This window comes from Hyaena hyaena, unplaced genomic scaffold (genome assembly GCF_003009895.1).
Source record: "Hyaena hyaena isolate Hyena2069 unplaced genomic scaffold, ASM300989v1 scaffold_19, whole genome shotgun sequence".
Lineage (NCBI taxonomy): Eukaryota > Metazoa > Chordata > Mammalia > Carnivora > Hyaenidae > Hyaena > Hyaena hyaena.
The window spans coordinates 6,564,659-6,591,331 of NW_024080651.1; the positions used below are offsets into that span (position 1 = coordinate 6,564,659).

The window sequence follows — 26,673 nt, forward strand, 5'->3', positions numbered from 1 at the left end:
ATAAACAAAAATAAAGCTTTTAAAATAAAAGGTCTTTAGGGGTGCCTGGGTGACTCAGTTGGTTAAGCATCCGACTTCGGCTCAGGTCATGATCTCACGGTTCGTGGGTTCGAGCCCTGCATCAGGCTCTGTGCTGACAGCTAGCTCAGAGTCTGGAGCCTGTTTCGGATTCTGTGTCTCCCTCTCTCTCTGATCCTCCCCTACTCATTCTGTCTCTCTCTCTCTCTCACTCTCAGAAATAAATAAATTTTAAAAAGCCCTTAGAAAAAAAAGAAGTCCTTAAGAAAATTGAGGGGTATAATGAATCAAGACAAAAATTGAGAACAAAAAAATTAGTTGACATAATAAATCAAGGGTTGATCCTTGGAAAAAGTAAATCAGAAACATTGATAAAACTGTGGCAAATCTAATGAGGGGAAAAGGAAATACATTTTAATATTAGAAATGAGAAAAGGAATAGGATTCTGAGGGTATAATATTCAGTCCCAAGTGGAAATATTACTTCAGGAAAGGAAGGTTTCTAATAGAGAAGTATGAATCAGGCTGAACAAATCCTTGAGCAGTTTCAGTCTCTTTCCCCTCTCACTCCCCGCAGAGGGGGATCGTCCCAGTCCCTCTGATCCCGGCCTGATTTTATCTTCCCCAGTTCAAACTCACATTAGAAGGCTTTCTCAGTGGACTCTGCGTCCTTCTTCTCCCAATCTCTTGGATTTTGTAAGGTTTCCTATGGCTTCGGATCTTCTCCATGCTAGATATGGGGGCGAGTGCAATGTACGGAGCTCCCTACTTCTCCGCCACCTTGCCCCCTCCAGTCTGAACAAATCCTTTCTGATAGAAAAGAGTCAGGTGGAGCAAAGCCTTTCTGATAGAAAAGTGTGAATCAGGCTGAGCAAAATCTTAGAAGAGTAAAGAAAATGTGAAAGACTGCCTCCACAGATATTCTTAGCTACTCAATAAAACTAAGCAATTTTCTTTAAAACTTCTAAAGACAGAAATTAATTAAGTAGTATGTGCATTACCTTTACTAGTAAAGCATTTCTCACTAAAACCAAAAACAAGAAAGCTCATTCATATATCACTGTTTGGAAGTTCTGGCCAATGCAGTATGATTAAAAATAAGTAAAATTGGCAGGAAGGCAGATTGTGCATAGATACCAAATAAAAATTAACTTAAACTAAAAGTATGCCATGTTATTAGTGAAAAGATAAATAACAAAAATATTTTTTTTCAAAACAGCATTTTATTACTATAATTGCTATTTTACTTACAATTTTTGGCAACATTAACAAAATAATAAATTTTATCTGAAAGAACAAGCAAGCAAAATAGACATGGAAATTCACAAAAGGCAATAACAAAATAGTAATTTTGACAGATATTCAATATATTTGTAAACGAAACAAAGTGACATTGCCTTAAAAAAATAGAGAGGTATCAATAGAAAAACAGAGAAAGCTCCTGAAAGAACTCACTATATTCATTTTCTTTTGGTTGCAGGCACAGAAACTGACTCAAGCTAGCTCAATTCTAAGATAAGCAAAGCTTTTAATGATTATCTCTTCCTAGCTTTTTGTGAAAACCTAGGAAATTTAACCGGATTGGAGAGGATAGAAAGGAGTGGGGAGGCTTAAAGTGCCATTAAGGGGGAAGAGGAAAAAGGTAGGGGGAGATTTCATTGTCAGTATCTTTTAAGAGCATTGGTGAAGCTCAATAAACCAAAGGAAGTGTTGAACAATTAAGCGAGGTAGCAAACCATGCAGGCCTAGATGAGCATTCTAAGAAAGAAAACAGAAGTTGCAAAGTCTTTGGAACAGGAAAAAATATGATTTACTTAAAAAATTAAAAAGTGAGGCCAATGCATCAAAAACAGTGCACTAGTGGGGAAAATGGTGGAGTAACATGGCAGAGAATGGAAGAGCAAGAGGAGGTAGACAAGGGTCATATCACTAGAACCTGTAGTCAGCAATAAATAACAATTTGTACTCCTTTGGGGCATACTTTAAATAGCAAACAACAGTTATAAGTGTTGATAATACCAAGCAACCACAAAAACAAAGAGCTAAGACATTTCATATTTTTACTGTTTTCAGAAACAGACACTGTCACATGAACAGAATAAAGGAGAGAAGTATGCAGTAGTCTGCATATCTATTTTTACACAGAAGTTTCCACCTGAGACTAGAACAAGAGAGCGTGTGCACATATGCACATGCGTGTGCACACACACACACAGACACACACACACACACTCACTCACTCAAACTCTCACTCTCTTTCTCTCTCCACCTAAAACAGGTTCAGGCTGAAATATTAACAAAGTGCCTTGGCCCAAGCAAACTAACTGAAAAGGCCTAGTAAAATGTTCAAAGTGCATATAAATCAATCGAACACTGAGCAAATAAATATAACAGAATCTACATTCAGGAAATTCTTTAAAACACGGACAATATATTCACAACTACTTTGTTATCTGTCATCCTTCCTCCCCAATTCTAGAAGGGATGCTAAGCCCCTGATGACTAACCCTTCCCAGCTTTTTGTGAAAGCTTAGGAAATTTAACAAGGCTGAGGAGGGAAGAGAGAAGTGGGGAGAGGGAAGATGCCTTGAAAGAAGAGAAAGCAAGGGAAAACAGGAGATTTCTCCTGGCTCAGGTCTATAGACAGCATCCCAGGTTCCTTAAGTGGTGCACAGAGGCTTGTAGGTACCTGGGTCAGAGGTGGAAGAAGAAGGGACAGCACTGGAAAATGCCCAGGGACACTCAATCCTGGGAATCCACAGAAGCAGCCAAGGGTATTGATGTTCAGGAACCAACATTCAGAGGGCACTGCAGTTATATGAGAGTCCTTGGAAATGGCAAAGGGAAAAGGTTCCCTGTACAGTCACAGATTAGGCAGTTGGACAGATTAGGTGAAGGACAGGAACTCTAAAATGTAATACTTAATGAAATAAATGGGACATTTCTTCCACATTAAGAGTGTGTCAAGAAAGACCCAAAATCACATTAGTTTTATAAGAAGGGAAACTATACACACAAGAGAGTAACTGTTAGATGTAATACATTCATGTCCAAGGCAAGTTACAAACTTGCAAATTTTACATGTTCAACTGGGGTAAGACACATGTACATGGGAAAATATCAGGAAAAGCCCTACAGTGAGTTTCATTTTATTCAGTCACCATGGGTTATTACTTTCATCCACTGTACCTACTATTCTTGGGCAACTCCCATTCTAACTTATTAGCAATAGAGCTAAATTTAGCCCAGTCCTTGAACTGAACAGATACCACTTGTTTAGCCCTTTTCAGTTCAAACTATGGGTCCAGTGCAGTTCAAACTAGGGATGTCAGGGCTCCTTTCCCTGGGGAAACTTTACTTGCTTTACTGCTGCAGCTGAGAGGTATATGGCTAATTCATTCTGACCAAAGGCCAGCTAGGCAAGAACAAACCAAATTCCTCTTTGGATCGCTCAACAAGAACCTCAGACTCCAGGCCCCATTCTATTGTTACCCCTGCTTCTCCATTTGAAGCCAATTGATACACAGTGATTATTTCATGTCTGCAGGGGCCCCTTGCCAAACACGAACCTTTTATTTTGAATACTTTTGCTTCCTCGAAACTTTTATTTTGAATACTTTTGCTTCCTCGGCTATTCTTTTGCTAGGAAGACACTCTGAGACACTGTTCTTTCTGCCTTGGCTCCTAGAGAGAGAGAGAGAGAGAGAGAGAGCGCGCGCATAGACACCCCTCTCCCTCCACCAGAACAAGGAGTCTCCACTGACTAATCTCCCAGTTTCTGATTCTCATCCATGACATACCTTCTCCCTCAACTTCACACTCATGCTCTCAGAGAGATTATTTTAAACCATCATAAGAGAGACGCTTCTAGGGACTCAGCAGCAAATGGGACCATGTTGTGTTGTACAAAGTCCTTCCAGTCTGACTAGAGTTAATATTGAAATCTTCAAGACATGGAAAAAGTTGAAAATAAAATTAAGTACTTAAAAAACTCTAGATTCTATATGCAGAAATTAGAGCTTTCAAACTTACAAATAACATGAAATATCAAAATAATAAATAGGCTTCTACTTTTTTTCTCTCACACACACATACACACACAAAACACCTTTTATATGTTAAGCCAGATACAGTTACATGAAAGTCAGGTAATATACTTTAAATAACATATCAGATTCAGATCAGACAGTACTGTATTTCATGAATTTAAAAAGAAACTCATAAATGACTTATTGGTTTCACTGTGTGACCTTACTAAATAATGTATAGTTTGTATTTTTTTATTTTTATGGGGTTTTTTATTTCGATTGAAATACCTGCGTTAGATTTACTGAAAGTAGAATTAACGAGGTTTTTTTGAAACTTTACTCTTAGACCTGGGAGGTGATGGTTCAGAATCTGACGTGCTCACAGTAACGGATGCTACATCCACTGATCCTGGTTGAAGAGGTCCCAGTGACACTTGAATAACAACTTTTGTTTCAGGAGGCAATCCTTCCAGTTGCTTAGGCTTCTTAAACATTTGATGACACTGGGTCTTGTGCTCCATTTTCTCCTTGAAAGTTAAAAACTGTAGGCGGCATTTGGAACAGTGGTGAACACTCTTTTCCCAGTGTCCCCTATAATGACACATGTATGGTGTTGCAGTTTTGAAAATTTTGAGACAAAATGGACAGAGCAAATTCTTAGTGTTTTCATGGCATGTTCTGAAATGTGTTTCCACATCAGCAAAGGCTGATGATCTGTAATTGCAAACTTGGCACACATAGGGCATTTCACCAGGCTTATGATTGTCCTTCATGTGCTGTAAGAGAATCTGATCTGTTTTGAATGATAATTCACAAATTCTACAGATAGTAGAGGGCTCCTGGGTAGTGTGTACACTTTCAATATGACATTGCAGCTGGAAGGGAGTGGGAAACTGTCGGTGGCAGTGCTGGCAGGTGGTGTAACTTTCCCAGCTGTCACCCCTCTGCTTCTCAAGTTCCAAATGGTGTTTCATGTGATTCATAAACTTGACATTTTTTAGAACTTTCAAGCAGCTAAGGCATTTAAAGGTTGTGTGAGTCTTCTGTTCTGGCTGTCCATCTCCTTTATGCTGCCCATAATAAAAGTCATGAAGTAATATGACCAGACTTTCTTTCTTGGGATCAACAGCCTGGTTTTCACCTGCTAGTCTCAAAAAATCTGTTTTTGCCTGTCTATTTTCCTTAACAGGATTTGTAAGCTTGAAATGAACACTGTCCTTTGGAAAAGCTGTTGGGAAAGGTGCTCCATTCTGAACATGGCTTAATGAGGTATGAACACTGTTTGAGGGTGTGCTTTGCTGAGCAGTCACTGTATGAAAGATACCTGAAGGGGACAATGCTGAAGCATGTCCCCCTATGATTCCATCACTGAGTTTAAGCCTTTTGGGATTTACACTGTTTACTTCAGCAGTAGAAAGTTGCTTTGATATGCAAGGAGTTTTATTCATACCTCCAACAGGAAGTGCAGCTCTTCCTGGATGCTGCAATGAATTTGTGAATGTAATCAAAGGAGAACATAACTCTGAAGAGCTATTAGGCACGATTTGTGGTGAATTATTTTTATAATCAGGTTTAGACAAAGGCTCAATAATAATAGGACTATCTGTTGATCTTGATTCAGAAACAGGCAAGGTAGTCACTGCTTCTGATATAGGGGTCACATGACTTATAGGCTGTAATTTGTGAGTAGTATCTTTTCTGAGGTGACCATACTTTTTCCTCCTTGAACATGAACCTGGGGTGACTCTGTTCAAAATGTTTGAAACGACTGGTTTTGAATTTGAAGTCACCCCAACAAAGATCAGCTCAGCATCATCATTTACATGTTCTACCCCAACAAAGATCAGCTCAGCATCTTCATCATCTACTTGTTTGGTTTCTTCTATGTTCTGCTGTGGTTCTGGCTCTTGTTCTTCCTCACATAATATACATGGTTGTTCCATTGTCTAATTTTTTTTTTTATTCTTGAAGGTATGGCCACAAGTCCCAGTGTGTTCTTTATATAAATTGTCACCTAAGTACAAACACACTACACATCAGTAAGTACAGAAAAATGCATTACCTTATTTCTCTCCAAAACCCTAAGGTAAACACCCTTATTTTATAGATAAGGACATTAAGAACCTAAGAGGATAAATTACAGCTTAAAATCTACTGTTGTAAGTCTGTGCAACTCCAGAATCTAGCTTTGCTGATCATGATTACTTCTATTTAGAAAAGAGGAAAAATGTCTAATAACCAATCTCTAGGTGAAATCACATGCAAAGGATATATTCTTTTATAAAGGAACCACTATGCAGTGTTTAGAAACATAGGCTTTGGAGTCAGAAAAAATTAGACTGAAATTCTAAGTCACACATAAACCAGCTGCATCTTTCTTTGGCAAGTTCAAAACTTTTAACTGTGTTTCTGTATCTCAAAGGCAAAGGTTCTTATTTCTGGGGTGCCTGGCTGGCTCAGTCAGAGGAGCACACGACTTGATCCTGGGGTTATGAGTTCTAGTCCCCCACTGGGTATAGAGATTACCAAAAAACTAAATAAAAAAAAAACTTTAAAAAGAAAGTTCTTATTTCTCAGACTTAAGGTAATAGCTCTCTTTAAAAAGCACCAACTATTCAATGGTATCTTTTTCTGTAGTAGAATTGAAGAAAACTTTATATTAAATGAACATCTCAATTGATTCATACATACTAACTTCATAAATATTAATATAGAAGTGTCAAATTCAAAGAACAAAGTAAGAGTTCCTAGACACAATCAACAAATAGTATAATTCAATGTCAAATGCTTATCACATGCCTAGTAAATTAGGAATGAACTCTCTTGATAATCTCATCCCACCTCAAATCCTTATAGTCCATTCACTGATGTCTCCTAAATTTCTCCCTCTAATCCTCATTTTCCCACTGAGATCTCTTCTCCACATGGCAGAATAATGGTTCTGTTCAATCAGATTATATCACTGCTCAGCTCAAAACACTCCAATGGCTTTCTGGTTCACTCAGTAATAGGCCAAATGCTTCCAATGCCTGTAAGATCAGCTTCCAATCCTATGTACTGCCCCCGTAGTTATGTCCTATTCCTCTCCCCTATCCACCTCACTCTAGCCACACTAACCATCTTACTTTTTCTTAAATACATTAAACACTTTACCTTGCTTAGACTTTGTATTTGCTGTCCTTCTAATATGCATGCTCATCACCCAGATACCTGCATGGCTTGCTCTGCACCATATTCAGACTTTTGTTCCAAGTCTTCTCAAAGAGATTCTCCACACCATACACAAAAATAAACTAAAAATGGATAAAGGACCTGAATGTGAGACAGGAAACCATCAAAACCTAGAGGAGAAAGCAGGAAACAACCTCCTTGACCTCAACTGCAGCACTTTCTTACTTGACCCATCCCCAAAGCCAAGGGAATCAAGAGCAAAAATGAACTACTGGGACTTCATCAAGATTAAAAGCTTCTACACAGCAATGGAAACAATCCATAAAACTAATAGGCAACTGATGGAATGGGAAAAGATAGCAGCAAATGACATATCAGATAAAGGGCTAGTATCCAAAGTCTATAAGGAACTCACCCAACTCCACACCTGAAAAACAAACAACCCAGTGAAGAAATGGGCAGAAGATATGAACAGACTTCTCCAAAGAGGATATCCAGATGGCCAACAAACACATGAAACAATGCTCAGCGTCCCTCCTCATGAGGGAAATACAAACCAAAACCACACTGAGATACCACCTCACGCTGGTCAGAGTGGCTAAAATGAGAAAATCAGAGGACTCTAGATGCTGGCGAGGATGTGGAGAAACGGAGACCCTCCTACACTGTTGGTTGGAATGTAAACTGGTGCAGCCCTTCTGGAAAAGTGTGGAGGTTCCTCAAAAAATTAGCAATAGAACTTCCTTATGACCCAGCAACAGCACTCCTAGGAATTTACCCGAGGGATACAAGAGTGCTGATGCATAGGGGCACATGGACCCCAACGTTCATAGCAGCACTCACAACAATAGCCAAAACATGGAAAGAACCTAAGTGTCCATCAACTGACGAATGGATCAAGAAGATGTGGTTTATCTATACAATGGAATACTACACGGAAATGAGAAAGAACAAAATCTGGCCATGTGTAGCAACATGTGTGGAACTTGACAGTGTTATGCTGAGCGAAGTAAGTCAGGCAGAGAAGGACAGATACCACGTTTGCACATATAGGTGGATTAGGAGGAACTTAACGGAGGACCATGGGGGAGGAGAAGGGGGAAAATAGTGGGGGAGAGGGAGGGAGGCAAACCATGAGAGACTCTTGAATGCCGAGAACAAACTGGGGGTTGATGGGGGGAGGGGGGAGGGAAAGGAGGGTGGTAGGCATGGAGGAGGGCACTTGTAGGGATGAGCACTGCATGTTATATGGAAACCAACTTGACAATAAACTATTAAAAAAAAAGAGGTTCTCAAATACTCCAATCTACTACTAATTCACATTCTCTCTTCCATTCCCCTCACCTTCAAGTCCTCATCACCATCTAACACAATGTGAACTTTACCCATCTTGATTATTTTCTACTGACTACCCAGTAGAATGTAAACACCAAAGGACAGGGATGGTCTTTTGTTGACTACTGTACCCCCAGCAAAATGAATAGTACCTGGTACAACATAGGAGCTCAACAAATACAGAATTTGTTAAATAAATTAATGCTAACTTTCATTAATAAGAAATGTTTTTTGTAGAACAGACTAATCCATTACTTTCATTTTCTATGATTTAGTTTAGGAGCCCTGTCCATGTCAGGTATTCTGTGGGCCAATGAAGGACTGAAAACTGCTAGCTTTTTACAAACATTTTTTCTCACAACCTATAGTAAACAAAACAAACCAAACAAACAACAATGTATACAGAGTCTCACTACAAAAAGACATAAATAATAATTGCTTTACTACATGGGAGGCTTATTCTAATATTTTCTTAGTTTTTTAATTGACCATGACCCACAAAATCAATTATGACTCATCAATGGTTCACTACTAGTGGTTTGAAAAACACGGATTTTAAATTGATTCATAACTCACCAATTTTTGAAAACATATTACAATTCATTGTAGCCCAATGTGGACACTTCAAATCCAAACTATAAAAATTAAACTGGCATTTAATAGATGTCACGTACCTCTCATTAACAACTTACTTAGCACATGATCATATAATTTTGGAACACATAGATATTTAACCCTGAACTGTGTACACTAACTTGGAAATAAGCCAAAAAAGCAGAATATTAAGCAGAATAAAAATTATTTATTCTTTTCCTCACTTATTTCACAATTATATTTTGCTTGCCCAACTTGGTCTGACACTACCAAGTACTAGGAAGAAAGTGGTGAATGCATGAAGCATACAGTCTAGTGTGTCATAATAGTGACTACAACTTCTTAATTTCATTTTTTTTTACTTTTTAAATGTTTATTTATTTTTGAGAGAGACAGAGTGCAAGTGGGGGAGGGACAGAGAAAGAGAGGGATAGAGAGGATCCAAAGCAGGCTCTGTGCTGTCAGAGAGCTGTCACAGAGAAGCTGTCATAGAGCCTGATGTAGGGCTCGAACCCACGAGCCATGAGATCATGACCTGTGCCGAAGTCAGACTCTCAACCCACTGAGCCATCCAGGCTCCCCATAACTTCTTATTTTCTCAAAACTAAGTATATAATTAGGAGATATGCTAATGTAAGAAAACATAAGGCAAGTTTAAAAACACTGCTCTTTAGAGTCAATGAAAATTGGTTTGGTATGTCTATATACAACTTCAATCATCTAAACTCCAGGATGATGCCGCCTAATCCAGTGTTGCTCAACCTAAGTACCACTAACCTGTCTGGACCAGATAATTCTTTATTGGGGGAGCGGGAGTGCTGTTACATGCATTTAGGATGTTTAGTAGTATCCCTGACCTTTACTTACTAGATGACAGTAGTAATCCCCTACATGTCCAATCAAAAATGTTCTGTGGGAGGGGTGCCTGGATGGCTCAGTTGGTTAAGCATCCAACTTTGGCTCTGGACATGATTGCACCATTCATGAGTTCTAGCCCCGCGTTGGGCTCTGTGCTGACACCTCAGAGTCTGGAGCCTGCTTCGGATTCTATGTGTGTGTGTCTCTCTCTCTGTCTCTCTCTGCCCTTCTCCCCTGCCCCCATCTCAAAACATAAAATAAAAAAACATTTAAAAAAATTTTTTTAAAAAGTTCTATGGGAAAACTTCGGCCCTAATCCATCCTTCTTCTGAGTATAATTTCCACATTTCTATTAACTATCTTCTAGGTAATTCTACATGTATGCTCTAATACCCTCTCTAAAGAAATAATTCTAAATCGAAATTATTAATATATCCTTAATATCATACAAATCAGAATAAAACAAAATTTAAATTTAGAGTTAGAAAATAAATAAAAACAAAAATTTTAAAGAAAAAATAGAATAAAAATTTAATCTGACAACTAATATGACCATCAGAATTATCTGAGGATAGTGTTTTAAAGCCTAGGAAAGTTTATGGGGGGCTTGGGTGGCTCAGTCAGGTAAGAGGCCAACTTCAGCTCAGGTCATGATCTCACCATTCGTGAGTTTGAGTCCCATGTAGGGCTCTCTGCTGATAGCTCAGAGCCTGGAACTTGCTTCAGATTCTATATCTCCCCCTCTCTCTCTCTCTCTGCCCCTCCCTGGCTTTCACTCTGCAGCTCTCTCTCTCAAAATAAATAAATAAAAATTAAATAAATACAAAAAAAATAAAGCATAGAAAAGTTTATAATTTTACTTAAAATTATATGTAAGGCCTGGAGACAGATTTAGTACTCAAATTCACGATTTCTGATTCTAGTTCTGTATTCTCCCCACAAGAACTCTGACTTAATGCATGTCTAAATTTCTGGTAATGTTGCTATTAATTGCTTTGTCTCTAAAAATCAGAGTCTCAATGGATTCATTTTATTCTCTTTGTATTTCATAAAAATCTGTTCAAAGCTCCCCTACCCTCTATCAAATTACTCAAAGAAACTTCTAAGTGGTTCTAAATAACTTTTAAATCATTAGTCATTCTAACTACCTTTCATTTCCATTCGTATTAAAGCACCTCCCCACAATTTCTAGGTTTAGATTCACTGGTTACTTCATGTTTTTAAATCTGTACTATGTTCCAAATTGTCTGGTCTCTCTGTTCTTCAAATTATGATCAACTCCATACCACCACTAGTTGAATCCTAAAACACCTCTGTAATTATATCACTCCATTATTCCTACATGTTAAATGATTCCTCCAATTCTAGAGAATACATTTTAGGTTATGCTACATGCTGAACTGTGTCCCTCCAAAATTCCTATGTTGAAGTCTTAACCCCCAGTGTGATGGTTTCTGGAGATGTGAACTTCTGGAGATAATTAAGTGTAGATAAATCATGAGGGTGGAGCCCTTGTAATGAGATTGGTGCCAAGAAGAGATATCAGAGAACTTGCTTCTTCTTTATCTCCCATCCACTATGTGAAGACAGAATGAGAAGGTAGCCATCTTCAAGCCAGAAAGAAGGGAGCAAATCAGCAGGCACTTTGATCCTGAATTCTCCAGCCTCCAAAACTATGAGAAATCAAATCCTGTTGTTTAAAAGAAGTGAAAATAAACTAAGTTCCAGTAACATTGCCAGACTTTTCACTCAGCTGATCTTGGAAGGAGTTTTAGCTATTGACCATGCTGATTAACTTTCCATCCTACCATTCGAGATAAAAAGTTAAGAGTAGAGAAAAGAATCAGACCTAAAGCGAATAAACTAATGAACGAGTTCATTTAGAACAAGAATAACATTAGACCACAGGAATTTTCTTATCATTTCTCCTCTGGTGTCCTTATTTTCTACTATTTAACAGAAACTTATACTGGGGTAGGGAAGTTGGACATCCCAAAGACCTACTACATTGAAGGAGTTAATCCTCAAAAATCACTTCATATCCCCCATGAAGGAAGCCACCAAAGGCTGTAAGAAGAGTTAATGAGAAAATGTCATGTAAAAGATAGTAGAGAAAGCAGTGAGTAATATATAACTCATCTTCTAGGTTACTCCTATGAATTTAAGCAACAGCCCTTTTAGTGGGTCTTTGTTATAGCCACACACCAGCTTTTCTCAGGCACCAGTCTTTTATGAGTAGCTTCTTGAGATCAGACTAACAGGACTCTTCTGTCACCTATCCTCACCACCTTCCCTTGCCTTGGACTCTCTTCAACCCACTAGTGCTCCTCCAGATTCCTGTCCCTGCTCTTTCACTATTTCCCCACCCACAGCACTCATGTCTCTTTCCCACCAATCTTCTTTCCTTCTCTTCCATTGATCCCACACATCTGCTGCCTTAAAATGTAATGCCCATTAAGCACAGATCCTTGGGAAAAATGAGAGCCTCAAAGGATCTTTAAAACTGCAGTAAACATTTACATTTCACTTTAGAGCAACAAAGAAAAATAAAAATAAGTATTCTCATACATATTTATTCATAAATAAGCTTACAATAGTTGGAAGAGTGCAAAAATGGGGTCTAACCTGGCCTTAGAGTCCAGGGAGGGAACAACTATTAAGCCAGGTTGTTCTTTATCAAAAGACATGATTATTGCTATAGATTGGACTAAGAAAAATCAACAATTTATAGACCCTCACTACTAATTTACACTCTTGCTACCTCTCTGACCTCTTTTCTCATTATTCTAACACACATTCACTCCAATCCAGCCACAGTGGCTTCTCTGCTGCTCCCTTCAGTCTCTGCCTGAAACCCTCCAAGATATCCTCATGCCTAACACTTCTTTTTTTCTTTTTCTTAAATAGTTTATTGTCAAGTTGGTTTCCATATAACACCCAGTGCTCATCCCAACAAGATCCCTTCCCCATGCCCATCACACCCCTTTCCCTCTCTCCCACCCCCATCCACCCTCAGTTTGCTCTCAACATTCAAGAGTCTCTCATGGTTTGCCTCCCTCCCTCCCCCCAACTATTTTTCCCCTTCTTCTCCCCCATGGTCCTCGGTTAAGTTCCTCCTAATCCACCTATATGTGCAAACATATGGTATCTGTCCTCCTCTGCCTGACTTATTTCGCTCAGCATAACACCCTCAAGTTCCATCCATATTGCTACACATGGCCAGATTTCATTATTTCTCATTGCCATGTAGTATTCCATTGCATAAATATACCACATCTTCTTGATTCATTCATCAGTTGATGGACACTTACGGCTAACACTTCTATCTCCTTTAACTCCATGTCCAAACTTACCTTTACCGTAAGACTTTGTTCTGATCACCCAATCTAAAAGTACAACCCTCCTACCTACCCAACATTTGATCCTATGACCTTGCTCTATTATATTCTTCCTAATTTCATACTATCACCTTCTATATCATCAAAAAATGTACTTATTATATTTACCACCTTTATTTCTCCACTGGACAAGCAGTTCTTTCCACTAGAAAAGTCTGTTTTGTTTTTTAGCTTGTTTTGTTTTTATCTGTTTGTTCACTGATTTCTCTCAAAGTCCTAGAACAGTCCTGACACATAAGTCTTAAGTATTCATTGAAGGGAAATGATTTTCTTGGAGTTAGAAATAAATTCAACAAAGGATGGTGGGCTGAGGGAAGGTGTAGAAAATGTTCAAATGTGAGGAGCAGCTAATTTTCTTCAAGTCTGGGAACTACTGAAGTGTACTATTTTTTTTAATGTTTGGGTTTTTTTTTGAGTGAGAGAGAGACAGACAGAACATGAGTTTGGGAAGGGCAGAGAGAGAAGGAGACAAAGAATCTGAAGCAGGCTCCAGGCTCTAAGCTATCAGCACAGAGCCTGACACAGGGGGTTCATGAATGGTGAGATCATGTCCTGGGCCAAAGTCAGATGCTTAAATGACTGAACCACCCAGGAGTCCCTGAAGTATACTATTATGGTAAATGTGAGAACCCTGAAATCCTGGAACTCAGGAGAATGACTATGGTCAGGCACTTTTAGTCATCTTCCCTTTTTCTTCCTTTCATCCCAAGAGCACCATCTTAGTCAGAAAAATCCACAAAGTAGATAGAAGCACAGTGGCAGTTCAACCTAAAAGTGGCTGATTAGTTCAGAAGTTGTTCTTTCTCTAAGACGGAGTGTTTAGAAAGGGTTTGGAAGTTTCAGATGAGTGGTGAATGATTTAAATAGAAGTTGCAGAGAGCCACGAAAAAAGAGGACTTAAAAAAAAAGACAATGTTAATTTGTTAAATGCCAGCAACAAAGTGAAGCTATAGGAAATGGTGGAATAAGAAACTACAAATATTTCCTCTATCATAAAATCAAAGAGAATAGCAAAAATTGTCAAAATCAAGTTTTTTGGATCATAGAAATTAACCAAAAGCTTACAAAAATCAGAGAATTTTTGTGGAAATCAGTTTGGCAGTTCCTCAAAAACTTAAACATGTAATTATCATATGACCCCACAAGTCCACCTCTAGGTATATATCCAGGACAACTTTTGAAAAGAGGTACTCAAACACATGTACAGTACATGCATGCTTAGAGTAGCATGATTCACAATAACTTAATAGTGGAAATAATACAAATGTGGTATATACAAACACTGGAATATTAAAATCATAAAGGGAATAAGGACACCTCCAGGTTCACTGCCCTTTATTTACAACAGCCAAGACTGTAAGTGTCCAAGACACTGTAAGACAACCTAAGTGTCCAATATGGATGGATTAAAAAAATGTGGTATATACAAACAATGGAATATTATTCAGCCATAAAAAATGAATGAAATCTTGCCATTTGTGACATGATGGACCTGAGGGCATTATACTAAGTGAAATAATTCAAAGAGAGAAAGATAAATATTATATTATCTCACTGATATGTGGGGTCTTAACAACAACAAGCTCATAGATACAGAGAACAGACTGGTAATTACTAGAGGCAAGGGAGAGAGGCAAAACGGGTGAAGGGGATCAAAGGGTATAAACTTCCAGTTATAAAATAAATATGTCATGGAGATGTAATGTACAACATGGTGACTACAGTTAGTAATACTATATTACATATTTAAAAGTTATCACAAGACAGAAAATTTTAACTACGTATGGTAACAGATGTTAACTATACTTATTATGGGCATCATTTCACAATTTATACAAGTATCAAATCATGTTGTATACCTGAGACATAACATACAATATTAGGTGTTAATTATACCCCAGTAAGTGGAATTTAGTATTGATACATGGTGAATAAACCCTAAAAACATGCAAAGTGAAAGAAGTCAGACAGAAAAGTTCACATATTGTATGATTTCATCTACAAGAAATATCCAGAATAAGTAAGGCCACAGAATCAAAAAACAGATTGGTGACTGCCAGGGGACAGGAGAGGGGAAATGGACAGAAAATGTTTATGATAAAAAACTTTTACTTTGAAATGGGCACCCTTCTACACTGCTGCTGGGAATGTAGACTGGTGCAGCCCCTCTGGAAAACAGTGTGGAGGTTCCTCAAAAACATCAACAATAGAACTCCCCTATGACCCAGCAATAGCACTGCTAGGAATTTACCCAAGGGATACAGTAGTGCTGATGCATAGGGGCACATGGACCCCAATGTTCATAGCAGCACTCTCCACAATAGCCAAAACATGGAAAGAACCTAAGTGTCCATCAACAAATGAATGGATCAAGAAGATGTGGTTTATCTATACCATGGAATACTACATGGCAATGAGAAATAATGAAATCTGGCCATGTGTCACAGAATGGATGGAACTTGAGGGTGTTATGCTGAGCGAAGTAAGTCAGGCAGAGAAGGACAGCTACCATATGTTTGCACATTTAGGTGGATTAGGAGGAACTTAATGGAGGACCGTGGGGGAGAAGAAGGGGGAAAATGGGGGTGTAGAGGGAGGGAGGCAAACCATGAGAGACTCTTGAATGCTGAGAGCAAACTGAGGGTGGATGGGGGTGGGGGAGAGAGGAAGGGGGGTGATGGGCATGGGGAAGGGCACTTGTTGGGATGAGCACTGGGTGTTATATGGAAACCAACTTGACATAAACTATTTTAAAAAAAAGTTTTACTTTGTAATGTTTGAGATGTTTTGGAACTAGACAGGAGCAGCAGATGCACAACACTGAGTAGTCTAAATGTCACTCAGTCTTTCACGTTAAAATATTGATTTTGTTATTGAAATTTCACTTCAACATATTATTTTTTAAGTTTTGACTATTTTTGAGAGAGACAGAGCGAGAGCATGAGTGTAAGAAGGGCTGAGACACAGGGGGAGAGTGAGAATCCCAAGCAGGCTCTGTGCTGATGCGGGGCTCAAACTCACAAACCATGAGCCAAAATCAAGAGTCAGACATTTAACCAACTGAGGCACCCAGGTGCCCCTCAATATATTATCTTTTTTTAATGAGGACAAGATATTACTATCAACCACATAGAAATTAAAAAAAAGAAATCTAAGGGAACATATAAACAATTCTATTCCAACAATTAGATAACCTGATGAAATGTGCAAATTCGTAGAAAGACATAAATTACCAAGCTGACTCCAAAAGCACGAACTGACCCAGAATATATGACTCCAAAAATATGGACTGATCCAGAATATATGAATAGATCCAAAATAAATAAAGAGATTGAGTTAGTAATAAAAAAAAAATCCCCAAAGAAAAATCCACGATCAGATGACTATCCTGGTAAATTCTACCAAAACAATTCAAGAAAAATTAACACTAATCCTTCCAAAATTAACACAACTCTTCCAAAATTTAGAAGGGGAGAGAAAATCCTCCAGCTCATTCTATGAGGCCAGTACTACTCATACCAAAATTAGACAAAGATATCACACACCAAAAAAAACTATACACCCAATCTCTTATAAACAGAGGCAAAACTCCTTAACAAAATACTATCAAACACAATTCAATAACCTATAAAAAGGACTATGACCATGACCAAGTGAGATTTATGTAAGAAGTGCAAAGTTGGTTCATTATATGAAAATCAATCAACATTATACCATTTTAATAGAAAAAGGGCAAAAACCCCACAACTACCTGCAAAAAAAGCACTATACAAAATCTAGCACCCTTTCATGAGGGGGAAAAAAAACCACTTAACAATTGGAAAGAGAAGGGAACTTTCTCACTCAGACAAATGGCATCTGTAAGAAACCCACAGCTAGCATCATACTTCATGGTAAAAAGACTGAAAGTTTCTACTGTCAGATCAGGAACAAGACGAGGATGTCCACTTCTACCATTCTGGCTCAATATGATATTGGAGATTCTTTAACCAGGACAATCAGGCAAGAAAAAAAAAGTAAAAAAGCATTCAGACTGGAAAAAGAAGTAAAACTATATGGAGAAGACATGATTTTATATACATAGAAAATCCTGAGGAAATCTACAAAACAAGTATTAGAACTAATAAACAGGTTCAACAAGCTGGTAGAACACAAGATAAATAAAAAAATCAATTATATTTCTATACACTAGCAATAAACACCTTGAAAATGAAATTAGGTAAACAATTTTATGTACACTACCATTAAAAAGAATAAAATTCTTAAGAATAAGTTTACCAAAAAAATTTCAAGACTTTCATAATGAAAACACTGAATTATACTGAATAGATTACTGAGGTTATTAAAGAAGATCTAAGTAAATGCACACCTCCCATGTTCATGGATAATATTTAACATTGTTAAGATGGAAAGACTACTGATCTATCAAAGCCCCATCTGGCTTTTTCACAGAAATTGAAACTCATATAAAAATGCAAAAGACTCAGAAGAGCCAAAACAATCTTGAAAAAAGAACTGAAACTTTCACATTAATTTCAAAATTTACTACAAAGCTACCATAATCAATAATGTGGTACTGACAGAAAGATAGAAACATAGATTAACAGAATACAATTTGGAGTCCAGAAATAAACCTATACACTAATGGTCAACTGGTATTAGCGAGAATACCAAAATAATTAAGTGCAAAACAGATAAGTCTTTTCAACAAATGTCAGAACAACTACACAACCACAAGCAAAAGAATGAAGTTGGACCTCTGCTCACACTATATACAAAAAATAAAACAAATTAGAACTAAATGTAAATTCTGCCCACAGAATGGTAGAAAATAGGGGCACCTGGGTGGCTCATCTAACTTTGATGGTTAAGCATCTAACTTTGGCTCAGGCCATGATCTCACAGTTCATGAGTCTGAGCCCCACATAGGGCTCTGTGGTAACAACTCAGAACCTGGAGCCTGCTTCAGATTTTGTGTATCCTTCTCTCTCTTCCTTTCCACCACTCACGCTCTGTTTCTCTCGCAAAAATAAATAAAAATTTTTAAAAAGTATGCAAGAAAATATTTGTAAATCATATATGTGACAAGGGACTTATATCCACAATACATAAAGACTTCTTATATCATTAGAGTAAAAAGACAACTCAATTTAAAAAATGGGCAGGGGAATTAAATAGAAATTTCTCCAAAAATCATAAACAAATGGCCAAGTATATGAAAAGATGTTCAACATACTAATAATCAGAGGAATGTGAATCAAAACCACAATGATATATCATTTCACACCCCTTAGGATGCCTACTATCAATCAATCAATCAATCAATATATAAAGACACCAAAAAATAATAACTGCTGGGCCCCTGGGTGGCTTACTTAGTTAAGCGTCTGATTTCGGCTCAGGTCATGATCTTGTGGTTCAAGACTTTGAGCCCCGCATAGGACTCTATACTGATAGCTCGGAACCTGATTCAGATTCTGTGTTTCCTTCTCTCTCTGCCTCTCCCCCGCATTCACTCTGTCTCTTTCTCTCAAAAATAAATAAACATTAATAAAAGAAAAAAAATAACAACTGTTGTCAAGGATGCAAAGAAAATAGAATCCTTATATGCTGTGATTGGAATGTAAAATAGCACAACTGCTATTGAAAACAACAGAGGTTCCTCAAAAAATTACCATATGATATGATCCAGCAATCCCAGCACTGTTCATGATAACCAAGAGGCAGAAGCAGCCCAAATGTCCATCAACTGATGAATGAATTTTAAAAACGTGATACATACACACTACGGGATATTATCCAGCCATAAAAAGGAAGTCCTTCACACACAACACCCATGGATCTTGAGAACATTATTCTAAATGAAAAAAGCTAGTCACAAAGAAGACAAATACTATATTAACTCCACCTCTATGAAGTATCTAAAGTAGCCAAAGCAACAGAAAAGAAACAAAAGTGAAATGGTAAATACCAGGGTCTAGGGATAGAGGGGAAAAAAGGAGCATGTTGTTTAATGGGATATAGAGTTTCAATTTTGTAAGATGGAAAATTCTAGAGATCTGTTTTAAAATAATATGGAAAAAACAGAATGCGAATATATTTAACACTTAAATGGTTGAGACGGTAAACTATATGTTACCTGTTTTATAATAAAAACATTTATTTTAAAAAATGAGTAAAAAATATGAATAGACACTTCTTTAAAGAAGATATACAAATGGCCAATAAGCACAAGAAATGCTGTTCTACACAATTAGTCATTAGGGAAATGTAAAATCAAAATCATGATGAGCTACAACTTCACATCCACTAGGTTGATTATAATCAAAAAGAGGAACACTAACAAGTGTTGCAGAGACAGTGGAGAAATTGGAATCCTCATGTATTGCTGGTACAACTGCTATAAAATGGTTAGCCACTTTGGAAAACAGTTTAACAGCACCTCAAAAATTAATATAGAGTTATATGATTCAACAATTTGAATCTAGGTATATACCCTAAAGAGTTGAAAACGTAAATCCACACAAAAATTTGCACAACAATGTTCACAGCAGCATTAAAACTAAAAGCCAAAGTGCAAACAATCCAAATGTCCATTAACTGATATATGGATAAACTGTGGTATAACCATACAATGGAATGTTATTCAACCATGAAAACAAATAAAGTACTGCTGTATATGTATGACATGGATGAACCTTGAAAACATGCTAAGCAAATAAAGCCAGACACAGAAAGGCCACATATTGTATGACTCCTCTCATAAAATGTCTGTAGCAAATCTATAGAGACAGAAATAAACTAGAGGTTTCCACAGGCTGGGAGGAGAAAACAATGAGGAGTGTAGGAGGCTGAATAATGACTCACCAAAATATCAGATCCTAATCCCTGAAACATATATGTTACCTAATTTGGGAAAAGAGTCTTTACAGATGTGATTAAGAATCTTGAGATGGGGAGATTATCCTGGATTATACAAATGGGCCCAAAAAACATCACAAGTATCCTTATAAGAGAAGCAGAAGGAGATTTCATACATACAACAGGAGAAAGCATTGTAAAAAGACTGGAGCGACATGGCCACAAGCCAAAGACTTCCAGCTGGAGGGAAGCACTGGATTCTCCCCTAGAGGGTTGAGGGTAGTGTGGCCCTGCCAACACCTTGATTTAGGCCTCCAGAACTGAGAGGGAATAAGTTTTTGTTGTTTTAATCCACCAAGCTTGTGGTAGTTTGTTATAGTAGTCACAGGAAACTAATACAGAGTTTTAGGGTTGATAAAATGTTCTGGAATTAGATAGTGGTAAACACTGCACGATTTTGTGAGTTTACCAAAAAGCACTCAATTTTGCACTCTACAGGGTGAATTGTATAGTACGTGAATTATATTTCAATTAAAGAAAAAAACTTCCTAGGAGCGCCAGGGTGGCTCAGTCAGTTAAGCGCCCAACTTCAGCTCAGGTCATGATCTCATGGTTCATGAGTTCGAGCCCTACATCAGGCTCTGTGCTGACAGCTAGCTCAGAGCCTGGAGCCTGTTTCAGATTCTATATCTCCCTCTCTCTCTGACCCTCCCCTGTTCATGCGGTCTCTCTTTCTCTCTCTCTCAGAAATAAATAAAACATAAAAAAAAAAAGAAAGAAAAAAAAATACTGCCTAGCAATAGGCTGCTGTGACCCCCACATCCTAACAAGTGACACTGAATTTTCAAAGCCCCTAACCACACTCCATTCATGTAATAAGAGTTAGTTAATTAGGATTATGGTAACAATGCAAAGTAATCTAGCCAAGAAAGAGTTAAACTAGTGGCCAAAGTACAAATTTGTAGTAGGAGACATACCTTCCCAAGGATGAATGGATATCTCCTTGTACAGTGGACATTACTCTGATACTAAGGGCTTGGAACACTAACTTAATTATTATTAGGGCTGCTAAATATCCTGATTTGACCAGGGCAATCCAGTTTGACCTGCTGTCCCTATGTATTTTTTAATAGTGCCACTTTTCATTGTTAAAAATATGCTGATTTGGGTGATAAATCAGTCAACCTAATTATAAGGAATCTGGAAGTTGTGAAAGTAGAGAGCATATTCTATGCAGGCCAGACGAGCCCTGTCATGAATCTCTGTATAACATATATCTCCCTACTACTGGGAAGCTCCCAAGGAAAACAATGCTGGTAAGACTTCCACAGAGCATCCATATTTTGTTTTCAAATGTATACAATATTAATGCTTAAGCTGAACTCTCAGAACTCTACTATTCAGTGTTACTCAAATGACTGATTTATACATTTAAAGGAAAAAATAAGGAATGAACCTAGGAATACTTGTCGTTGACAAGTATAAGGAACTTCCAAAGGATAAGGTTAAGATAGCTTGTATTCAAATTTTTTAAGTTATGAACGAAAAGATGAAGAAGGCTGCTATTATTTTTTTCATATCAAATTGACCTTAACATAATATTGCTGTGTTAGAACTCCTAGGTCCAAAGAAAGAAAGAGGGAGGATTCTTCTTTTTTCTTTCTTTCTTTCTTTTTTTCTGAGAAATTAGGGAAAAATTATTATTCTATAGAAAGATCATTAGAGGTTCTATGTGTGATCATAAATGTAAGGTTGTCAATGTTCCGATGTTCACAATTTTGGATGAACTAAAACTATAAAATATACCAAATCAGTAGAATTAGAACATAGCCCTGTTCACAAAAGACTGAGAAGCAAAGAAACGACACAGGAAGAATGGTAACTCCACAGTTCTGACAGCCTCCTAACCACAGAGAAAGGGGGAGGGAGAATGATCAAGATAGTGTTTGTGAGGAATTTGAGTACTAGTGAGTGTTTGGTGAGCCTACCATGGGCCAGGTACTGGCCTCAGTACTGGAGATACATTAGTGATTGAAACAAAGATCCGTTCTTCAGGGAACTGACACAGACTTTAAAAATATATGCATATAATGTTATCATATGTACTATTATAATATCACATGCTACATTTTTGATATGTAAATAATGTAACAAAAACATATAAAATGTTTTTAGACATGTGTATACATTTATATACAATTTCAAATGGCTATAAATGCTATAGAGAAAATAAAGCAGGAAATAGGCCAGGTAGTTTGGAGGCAGGCTGATATTTGTATGGCATGGTTATGGAGATCTGCAGAAGAATTTTCCAGCAGAAGGAAGAGCAAATGCAAAGGTTCTGAGACTGGAGTATGTTTATCAAATTTAAGGACCAGTCAAGGGGCTAACATAAGCAAACCAATATAAAGGAGATGAGATCAAAGAATGAGTTCGTTGTAGTACCTTAATGTAGGCCATTCTAAGTTCTTTGGTTTTTACTCTAAGTATGACAAGTCAGTGGGAGGTTTTGAGCGAGGATCACTCTGCTGCTGTGTGAAGAAGTAAATAAGACTTTAGAAGGTATTACTGGAAGAAGGAAAGCATGTTAAGAGGCTACTGAAATAGAAACAAAAAAATGACTGTAGTAGGAGACAAAGGTACTGAGATGGGGTCAGATTCTAGATCAAGATCTTGAAAGTCCACAAGATTTATTGGTAGATTGATTGGATCTGAGATGTGAAGAAGAGGATGACACATATAAGGGGTGATACTGAGCAGGTAAATAGGAGACCAGAGCTCAGGCTGGGTAAATATGAGACCAGACCTGGGCTAAGTACACCAATTTTGGAGTCTTTGGCATGTAAAGTTATTTAAAACACAAGACTGAATGAGATCATCTAGGGAAAGAGGTCTGATATCTAAGCCCTTAGGCATTCCATTAGTTAGAGGTCAGGAACATGAGAAGAAACCAGAAAAGGATATGTAAGAGGGAACAGTTACTTACAGCCAACTATGGGGGCGGGGGGGAGAGAGGTTGTAAAGGAGAATGGAGAAAAAGAAGGATGCTGCAATCCAAAGGAAAAATTATTTTCAAGGAAGAGGAAATGAACAACTCTGATAAATGCTGCCAACAGATCACATAAATTAAAATCTAAAAACTGACCACTGGATTAAGCAATATGAAATTCACTGGTGATCCTGACAAGAGAGGATTTAGAGAAGAATGGGAAAATTGGAGGAAGCAAATATGGACAACTCTAGAGAAATCTTCCTGTAACGAAAAGAAAACATAAAATAAAATAAGCAGATGAGGGATGTACAATCAAAAGATGAATTTTTAAATGAGAGGTGACATTACAATCAGTCTATTGGCTGATGAGAATGATTCAGAGAAACAGGAAACTTAATCCAGGACAAAGAGGAGACTTGATGGAACAATATTCCTGAATAAACAAAAATTGCTTGGATTTAGTATACAAGGGGAGGTTTTGCTCTTAGCCTGGAGCTAGATAATCCACTCATAATAATAATCAATATGAAGAAGAGCCAGAATGGTGGGTAAACAGGTGTGGGAGCCAGTCTCAAGATGGCCCCAAGTGAATCTTGCCTCCTGTTATTTATTCACACTCTTGTGTAGTACTCTTCCACACTATCTATCATAGGGTTAGTCTATGTGACTAAGCAAATACAGAAGTAATAGTATGTAACTTCTGAAAATGGCACTTCATCTTAGGTGGACGGTCTCTCTTGAATCACTCACTCTAAGGGAAGCCAGCTGCCATGACATGAGCAGCTCCATAGAAAGATCCAGAGTGAAGAACTGATTCCCTTGCTAAAAGTCAAGTGAGAAAGCTTAGAGAGACACTGATCATCCAACAAAAGTCAAGTCTTGAGAGACTGCCAATCCATCCAAAAGCTACACTACAACCTCCTAATATACCCTGAGCCAGAATAACCCAGCTAAGCCAGTCCTACATCCAAAGCTATGACAAACTGTGAAATAAACATTTAAATTATTTCAATTATTACCCTTTAAATTACTAAAGGGTATAGAAATGAACAAAACTAACTCTACGTTATCATTCTTAACCAATACACACTTACCCTGAATGAACCACTTTAATACATTAGCTGAAATCTTAGTTATGTGTATCAGCCCATTTTAGCCTCCTACCATAGTAAAAAAAAAAAAAAGAAAAGAAAAAAAAAGTCGGTTTTACATAGCTCAAAATCTATGAACCTGAAAAAAAAAAAGACACAATCTTGACCCTTATTACAAAGACCTTTCATCTTACCTCAGGCGTGCACTGAAACTTCTAAGAACTTGAGCTACTGCAGGGAGGAGGTCACATCCTTGAGGCAACCAGAAGGGAAGATTAGAGTTACTTCCATGTTACAGGAATATTTTAGGTCCCGCTGCCTATCTGATACTGCCATCTGGATGTTTATGAAGCATCTCACACTGAACCAGAAAAGAAAACTGGATTCCTTTCCCCCACACCTGTTCCTCCCATCTACCCTCTCTCAGTAAAGAAAACACTGCGACTGCCAACTGCCCAAATCCTGAGCCTGGAAACTACCCTGGGTCCCGGCTGTCCAAGGGCCTTCATTAGTGTGGAAGGGTCTCAGGTAGAAGTCCAGGCAGAGAGAGAGACAGCAAACAAGGAAAATAAGGCGCTGCGGTAGGCATGAGAGCAGTATGGACTTTAAAATGCTGGACCCCCCCTGGGCCACAGACGTCCAGAACCGGGAGAGAACCTGCTTGCGAGGTTGAAACGCGTTAAGTTCCACAAGAGACCCCAGCGGGGCGGGCGAGAAGTGGGCCGCGGTAGGGAGGCTGTCAGGAACCAGGGTAGGCCCCTTCTTCAGGAGGCGTAGGTTGGGCCCAGGCCTGGGGTTGAGGGCGCCCCGCCAGGGGGGGGTGGGGGGGGTGGGAGAGGAGAGGCTTCCTGAAAGGCGCCCACCAAGATTAGGGAAGAGGGTGAGTGCAAAAGGGGTTCGCAGGACCAGCTGGGGGCCGCTTACCCGACACTCCCTTCAGAGGCCACGGCGCAGGGACAGGCCTCTCAGGCAGGGCAAGACCGGGAGCTGAGTGGCCCGCGAGACTGGGGCCGCGGAATCCCTCCCATCTCCCTTCTAGGAACGCTAGAGCCGCGCCACGCCCTCGTCCTTACCAGCCCCGGCTGCGGCGGTCCGGAGCAGCCAGAGGCGCACCGCCCTGAGGTACTCCCCAGGCGAAGCCCGAGGGAACGACGCCTCCTCAGGCCCCAGGCGCCGCCGCCGCTGCCGCCGCCGCCGCCGCCGCCCTTCCACACGCGCGCCCGCTGCGATCTGTGATTGGCCGCCAGGTGCGGGGCCGAGGCCGGCGCAGCTCTGGGTGCTGCGATCTGATTGGCGGCGAGGCCGGGTCCGGCGCCTGCGCGCGCTGTGGAGCCTCTGGTGGTGATCCCTGGGCGCGAGGTTAGGGTGAGTGGATGAGTGCCGCAATAATCACCCTGAGGCCCTGGAAATGTCTTGGGAAGTCAAGGTTAAGGAGCAGGCCAGGGTTCAAGATCAAGGGCGGGCTCCCAATCCGTCAGGGGATACTTTCGTCAACCTGGACTTTAGCTCTCATAATCCTCTCAGGTGTGGTACCTTTTTCATATAAGCACCAGCCCCCAGCCCGTGTTTAAAGGACCTTGACCACACAACTGGTTTTTGATGCTCACACTCCTGAGGTTGCATATAGGGCCAATCCAGTCCAGGCTGGCACCTAATTTTGTATAGTTTGCAGCGACCTAAGAATGAACTTAACATTTATTAATGGCTTGAAAAAAGCACAAAGAGAATATTACTTTGTGACATCTGAAAAATTATATAAAATTCAAATTTCAGTGTCCATAAATAAAGTTTTATTGGATCACAGACATACCATTCCTTTAGGTATTGTCTATGGCTGCTTTCCTGTTAAAATAGCAGTTGATTAGTTTCCAGAAATCATATTCAAAAGTCTAAAATATTTACTGTCTGGCCCTTTATAGAATTGTCTTAAATTGTCCATTTCTGCCAGAAAGTCTATCTAGGTTAGTAATCTCTTGAAAGGAAAAAGAAAGACAGCTTTTGGTTTTCTTAATTAACAATGCTATATTCATCTCTAGCTCCTTTATATTTTCCACTCATTGTTTCCTTTCTTATTATCTTGAAAGGTTCTGTTGTTCCTCTTACAATATTCTTAAATGTTTAATTGTATTGTAGTTGACATACAATATTATATTAGTTTCAAGTGTACAATGTAATGATTTTCCAATTCTATACATTATGCGGTGCTCACCATGATAAGTGTAGTTAGCATCTGTTAGAGCTAACACCATGGCTAATGATGAACTATTGTATATGATTCTGAGAACAAGACAAGGACTTCCATTGCAACCACTTCAACAAAACACCGG

The 26,673-nt window shown here is 38.7% G+C and overlaps 1 protein-coding gene across 4 annotated transcripts in view; it reads right to left on the reverse strand.

The window, feature by feature from the left end:
* The window catches only part of LOC120227871 (zinc finger protein 280B-like), a 51,371-nt gene extending 25,851 nt beyond the window's left edge, over window positions 1–25,520 (reverse strand). For 2 of the 4 annotated variants that reach the window (XR_005527356.1, XR_005527358.1), the window contains exons 1-2: window positions 25,420–25,520; window positions 24,541–24,598 (exon numbers count right to left, since the gene is read on the reverse strand). Coding sequence is in view for 2 of the 4 variants with exons in the window: in XM_039225914.1 (XP_039081845.1) it covers window positions 4,361–5,989 (1,629 nt within the window). In the remaining 2 variants the exon portion in view is untranslated. Of the gene's footprint in view, window positions 1–3,632; window positions 6,061–7,199; window positions 7,340–24,540; window positions 24,599–25,419 lie in introns of those variants that run through there. The other 2 variants (XM_039225914.1, XM_039225915.1) reach the window with 2 other exon arrangements.
* Window positions 25,521–26,673: the final 1,153 nt, after the last annotated feature.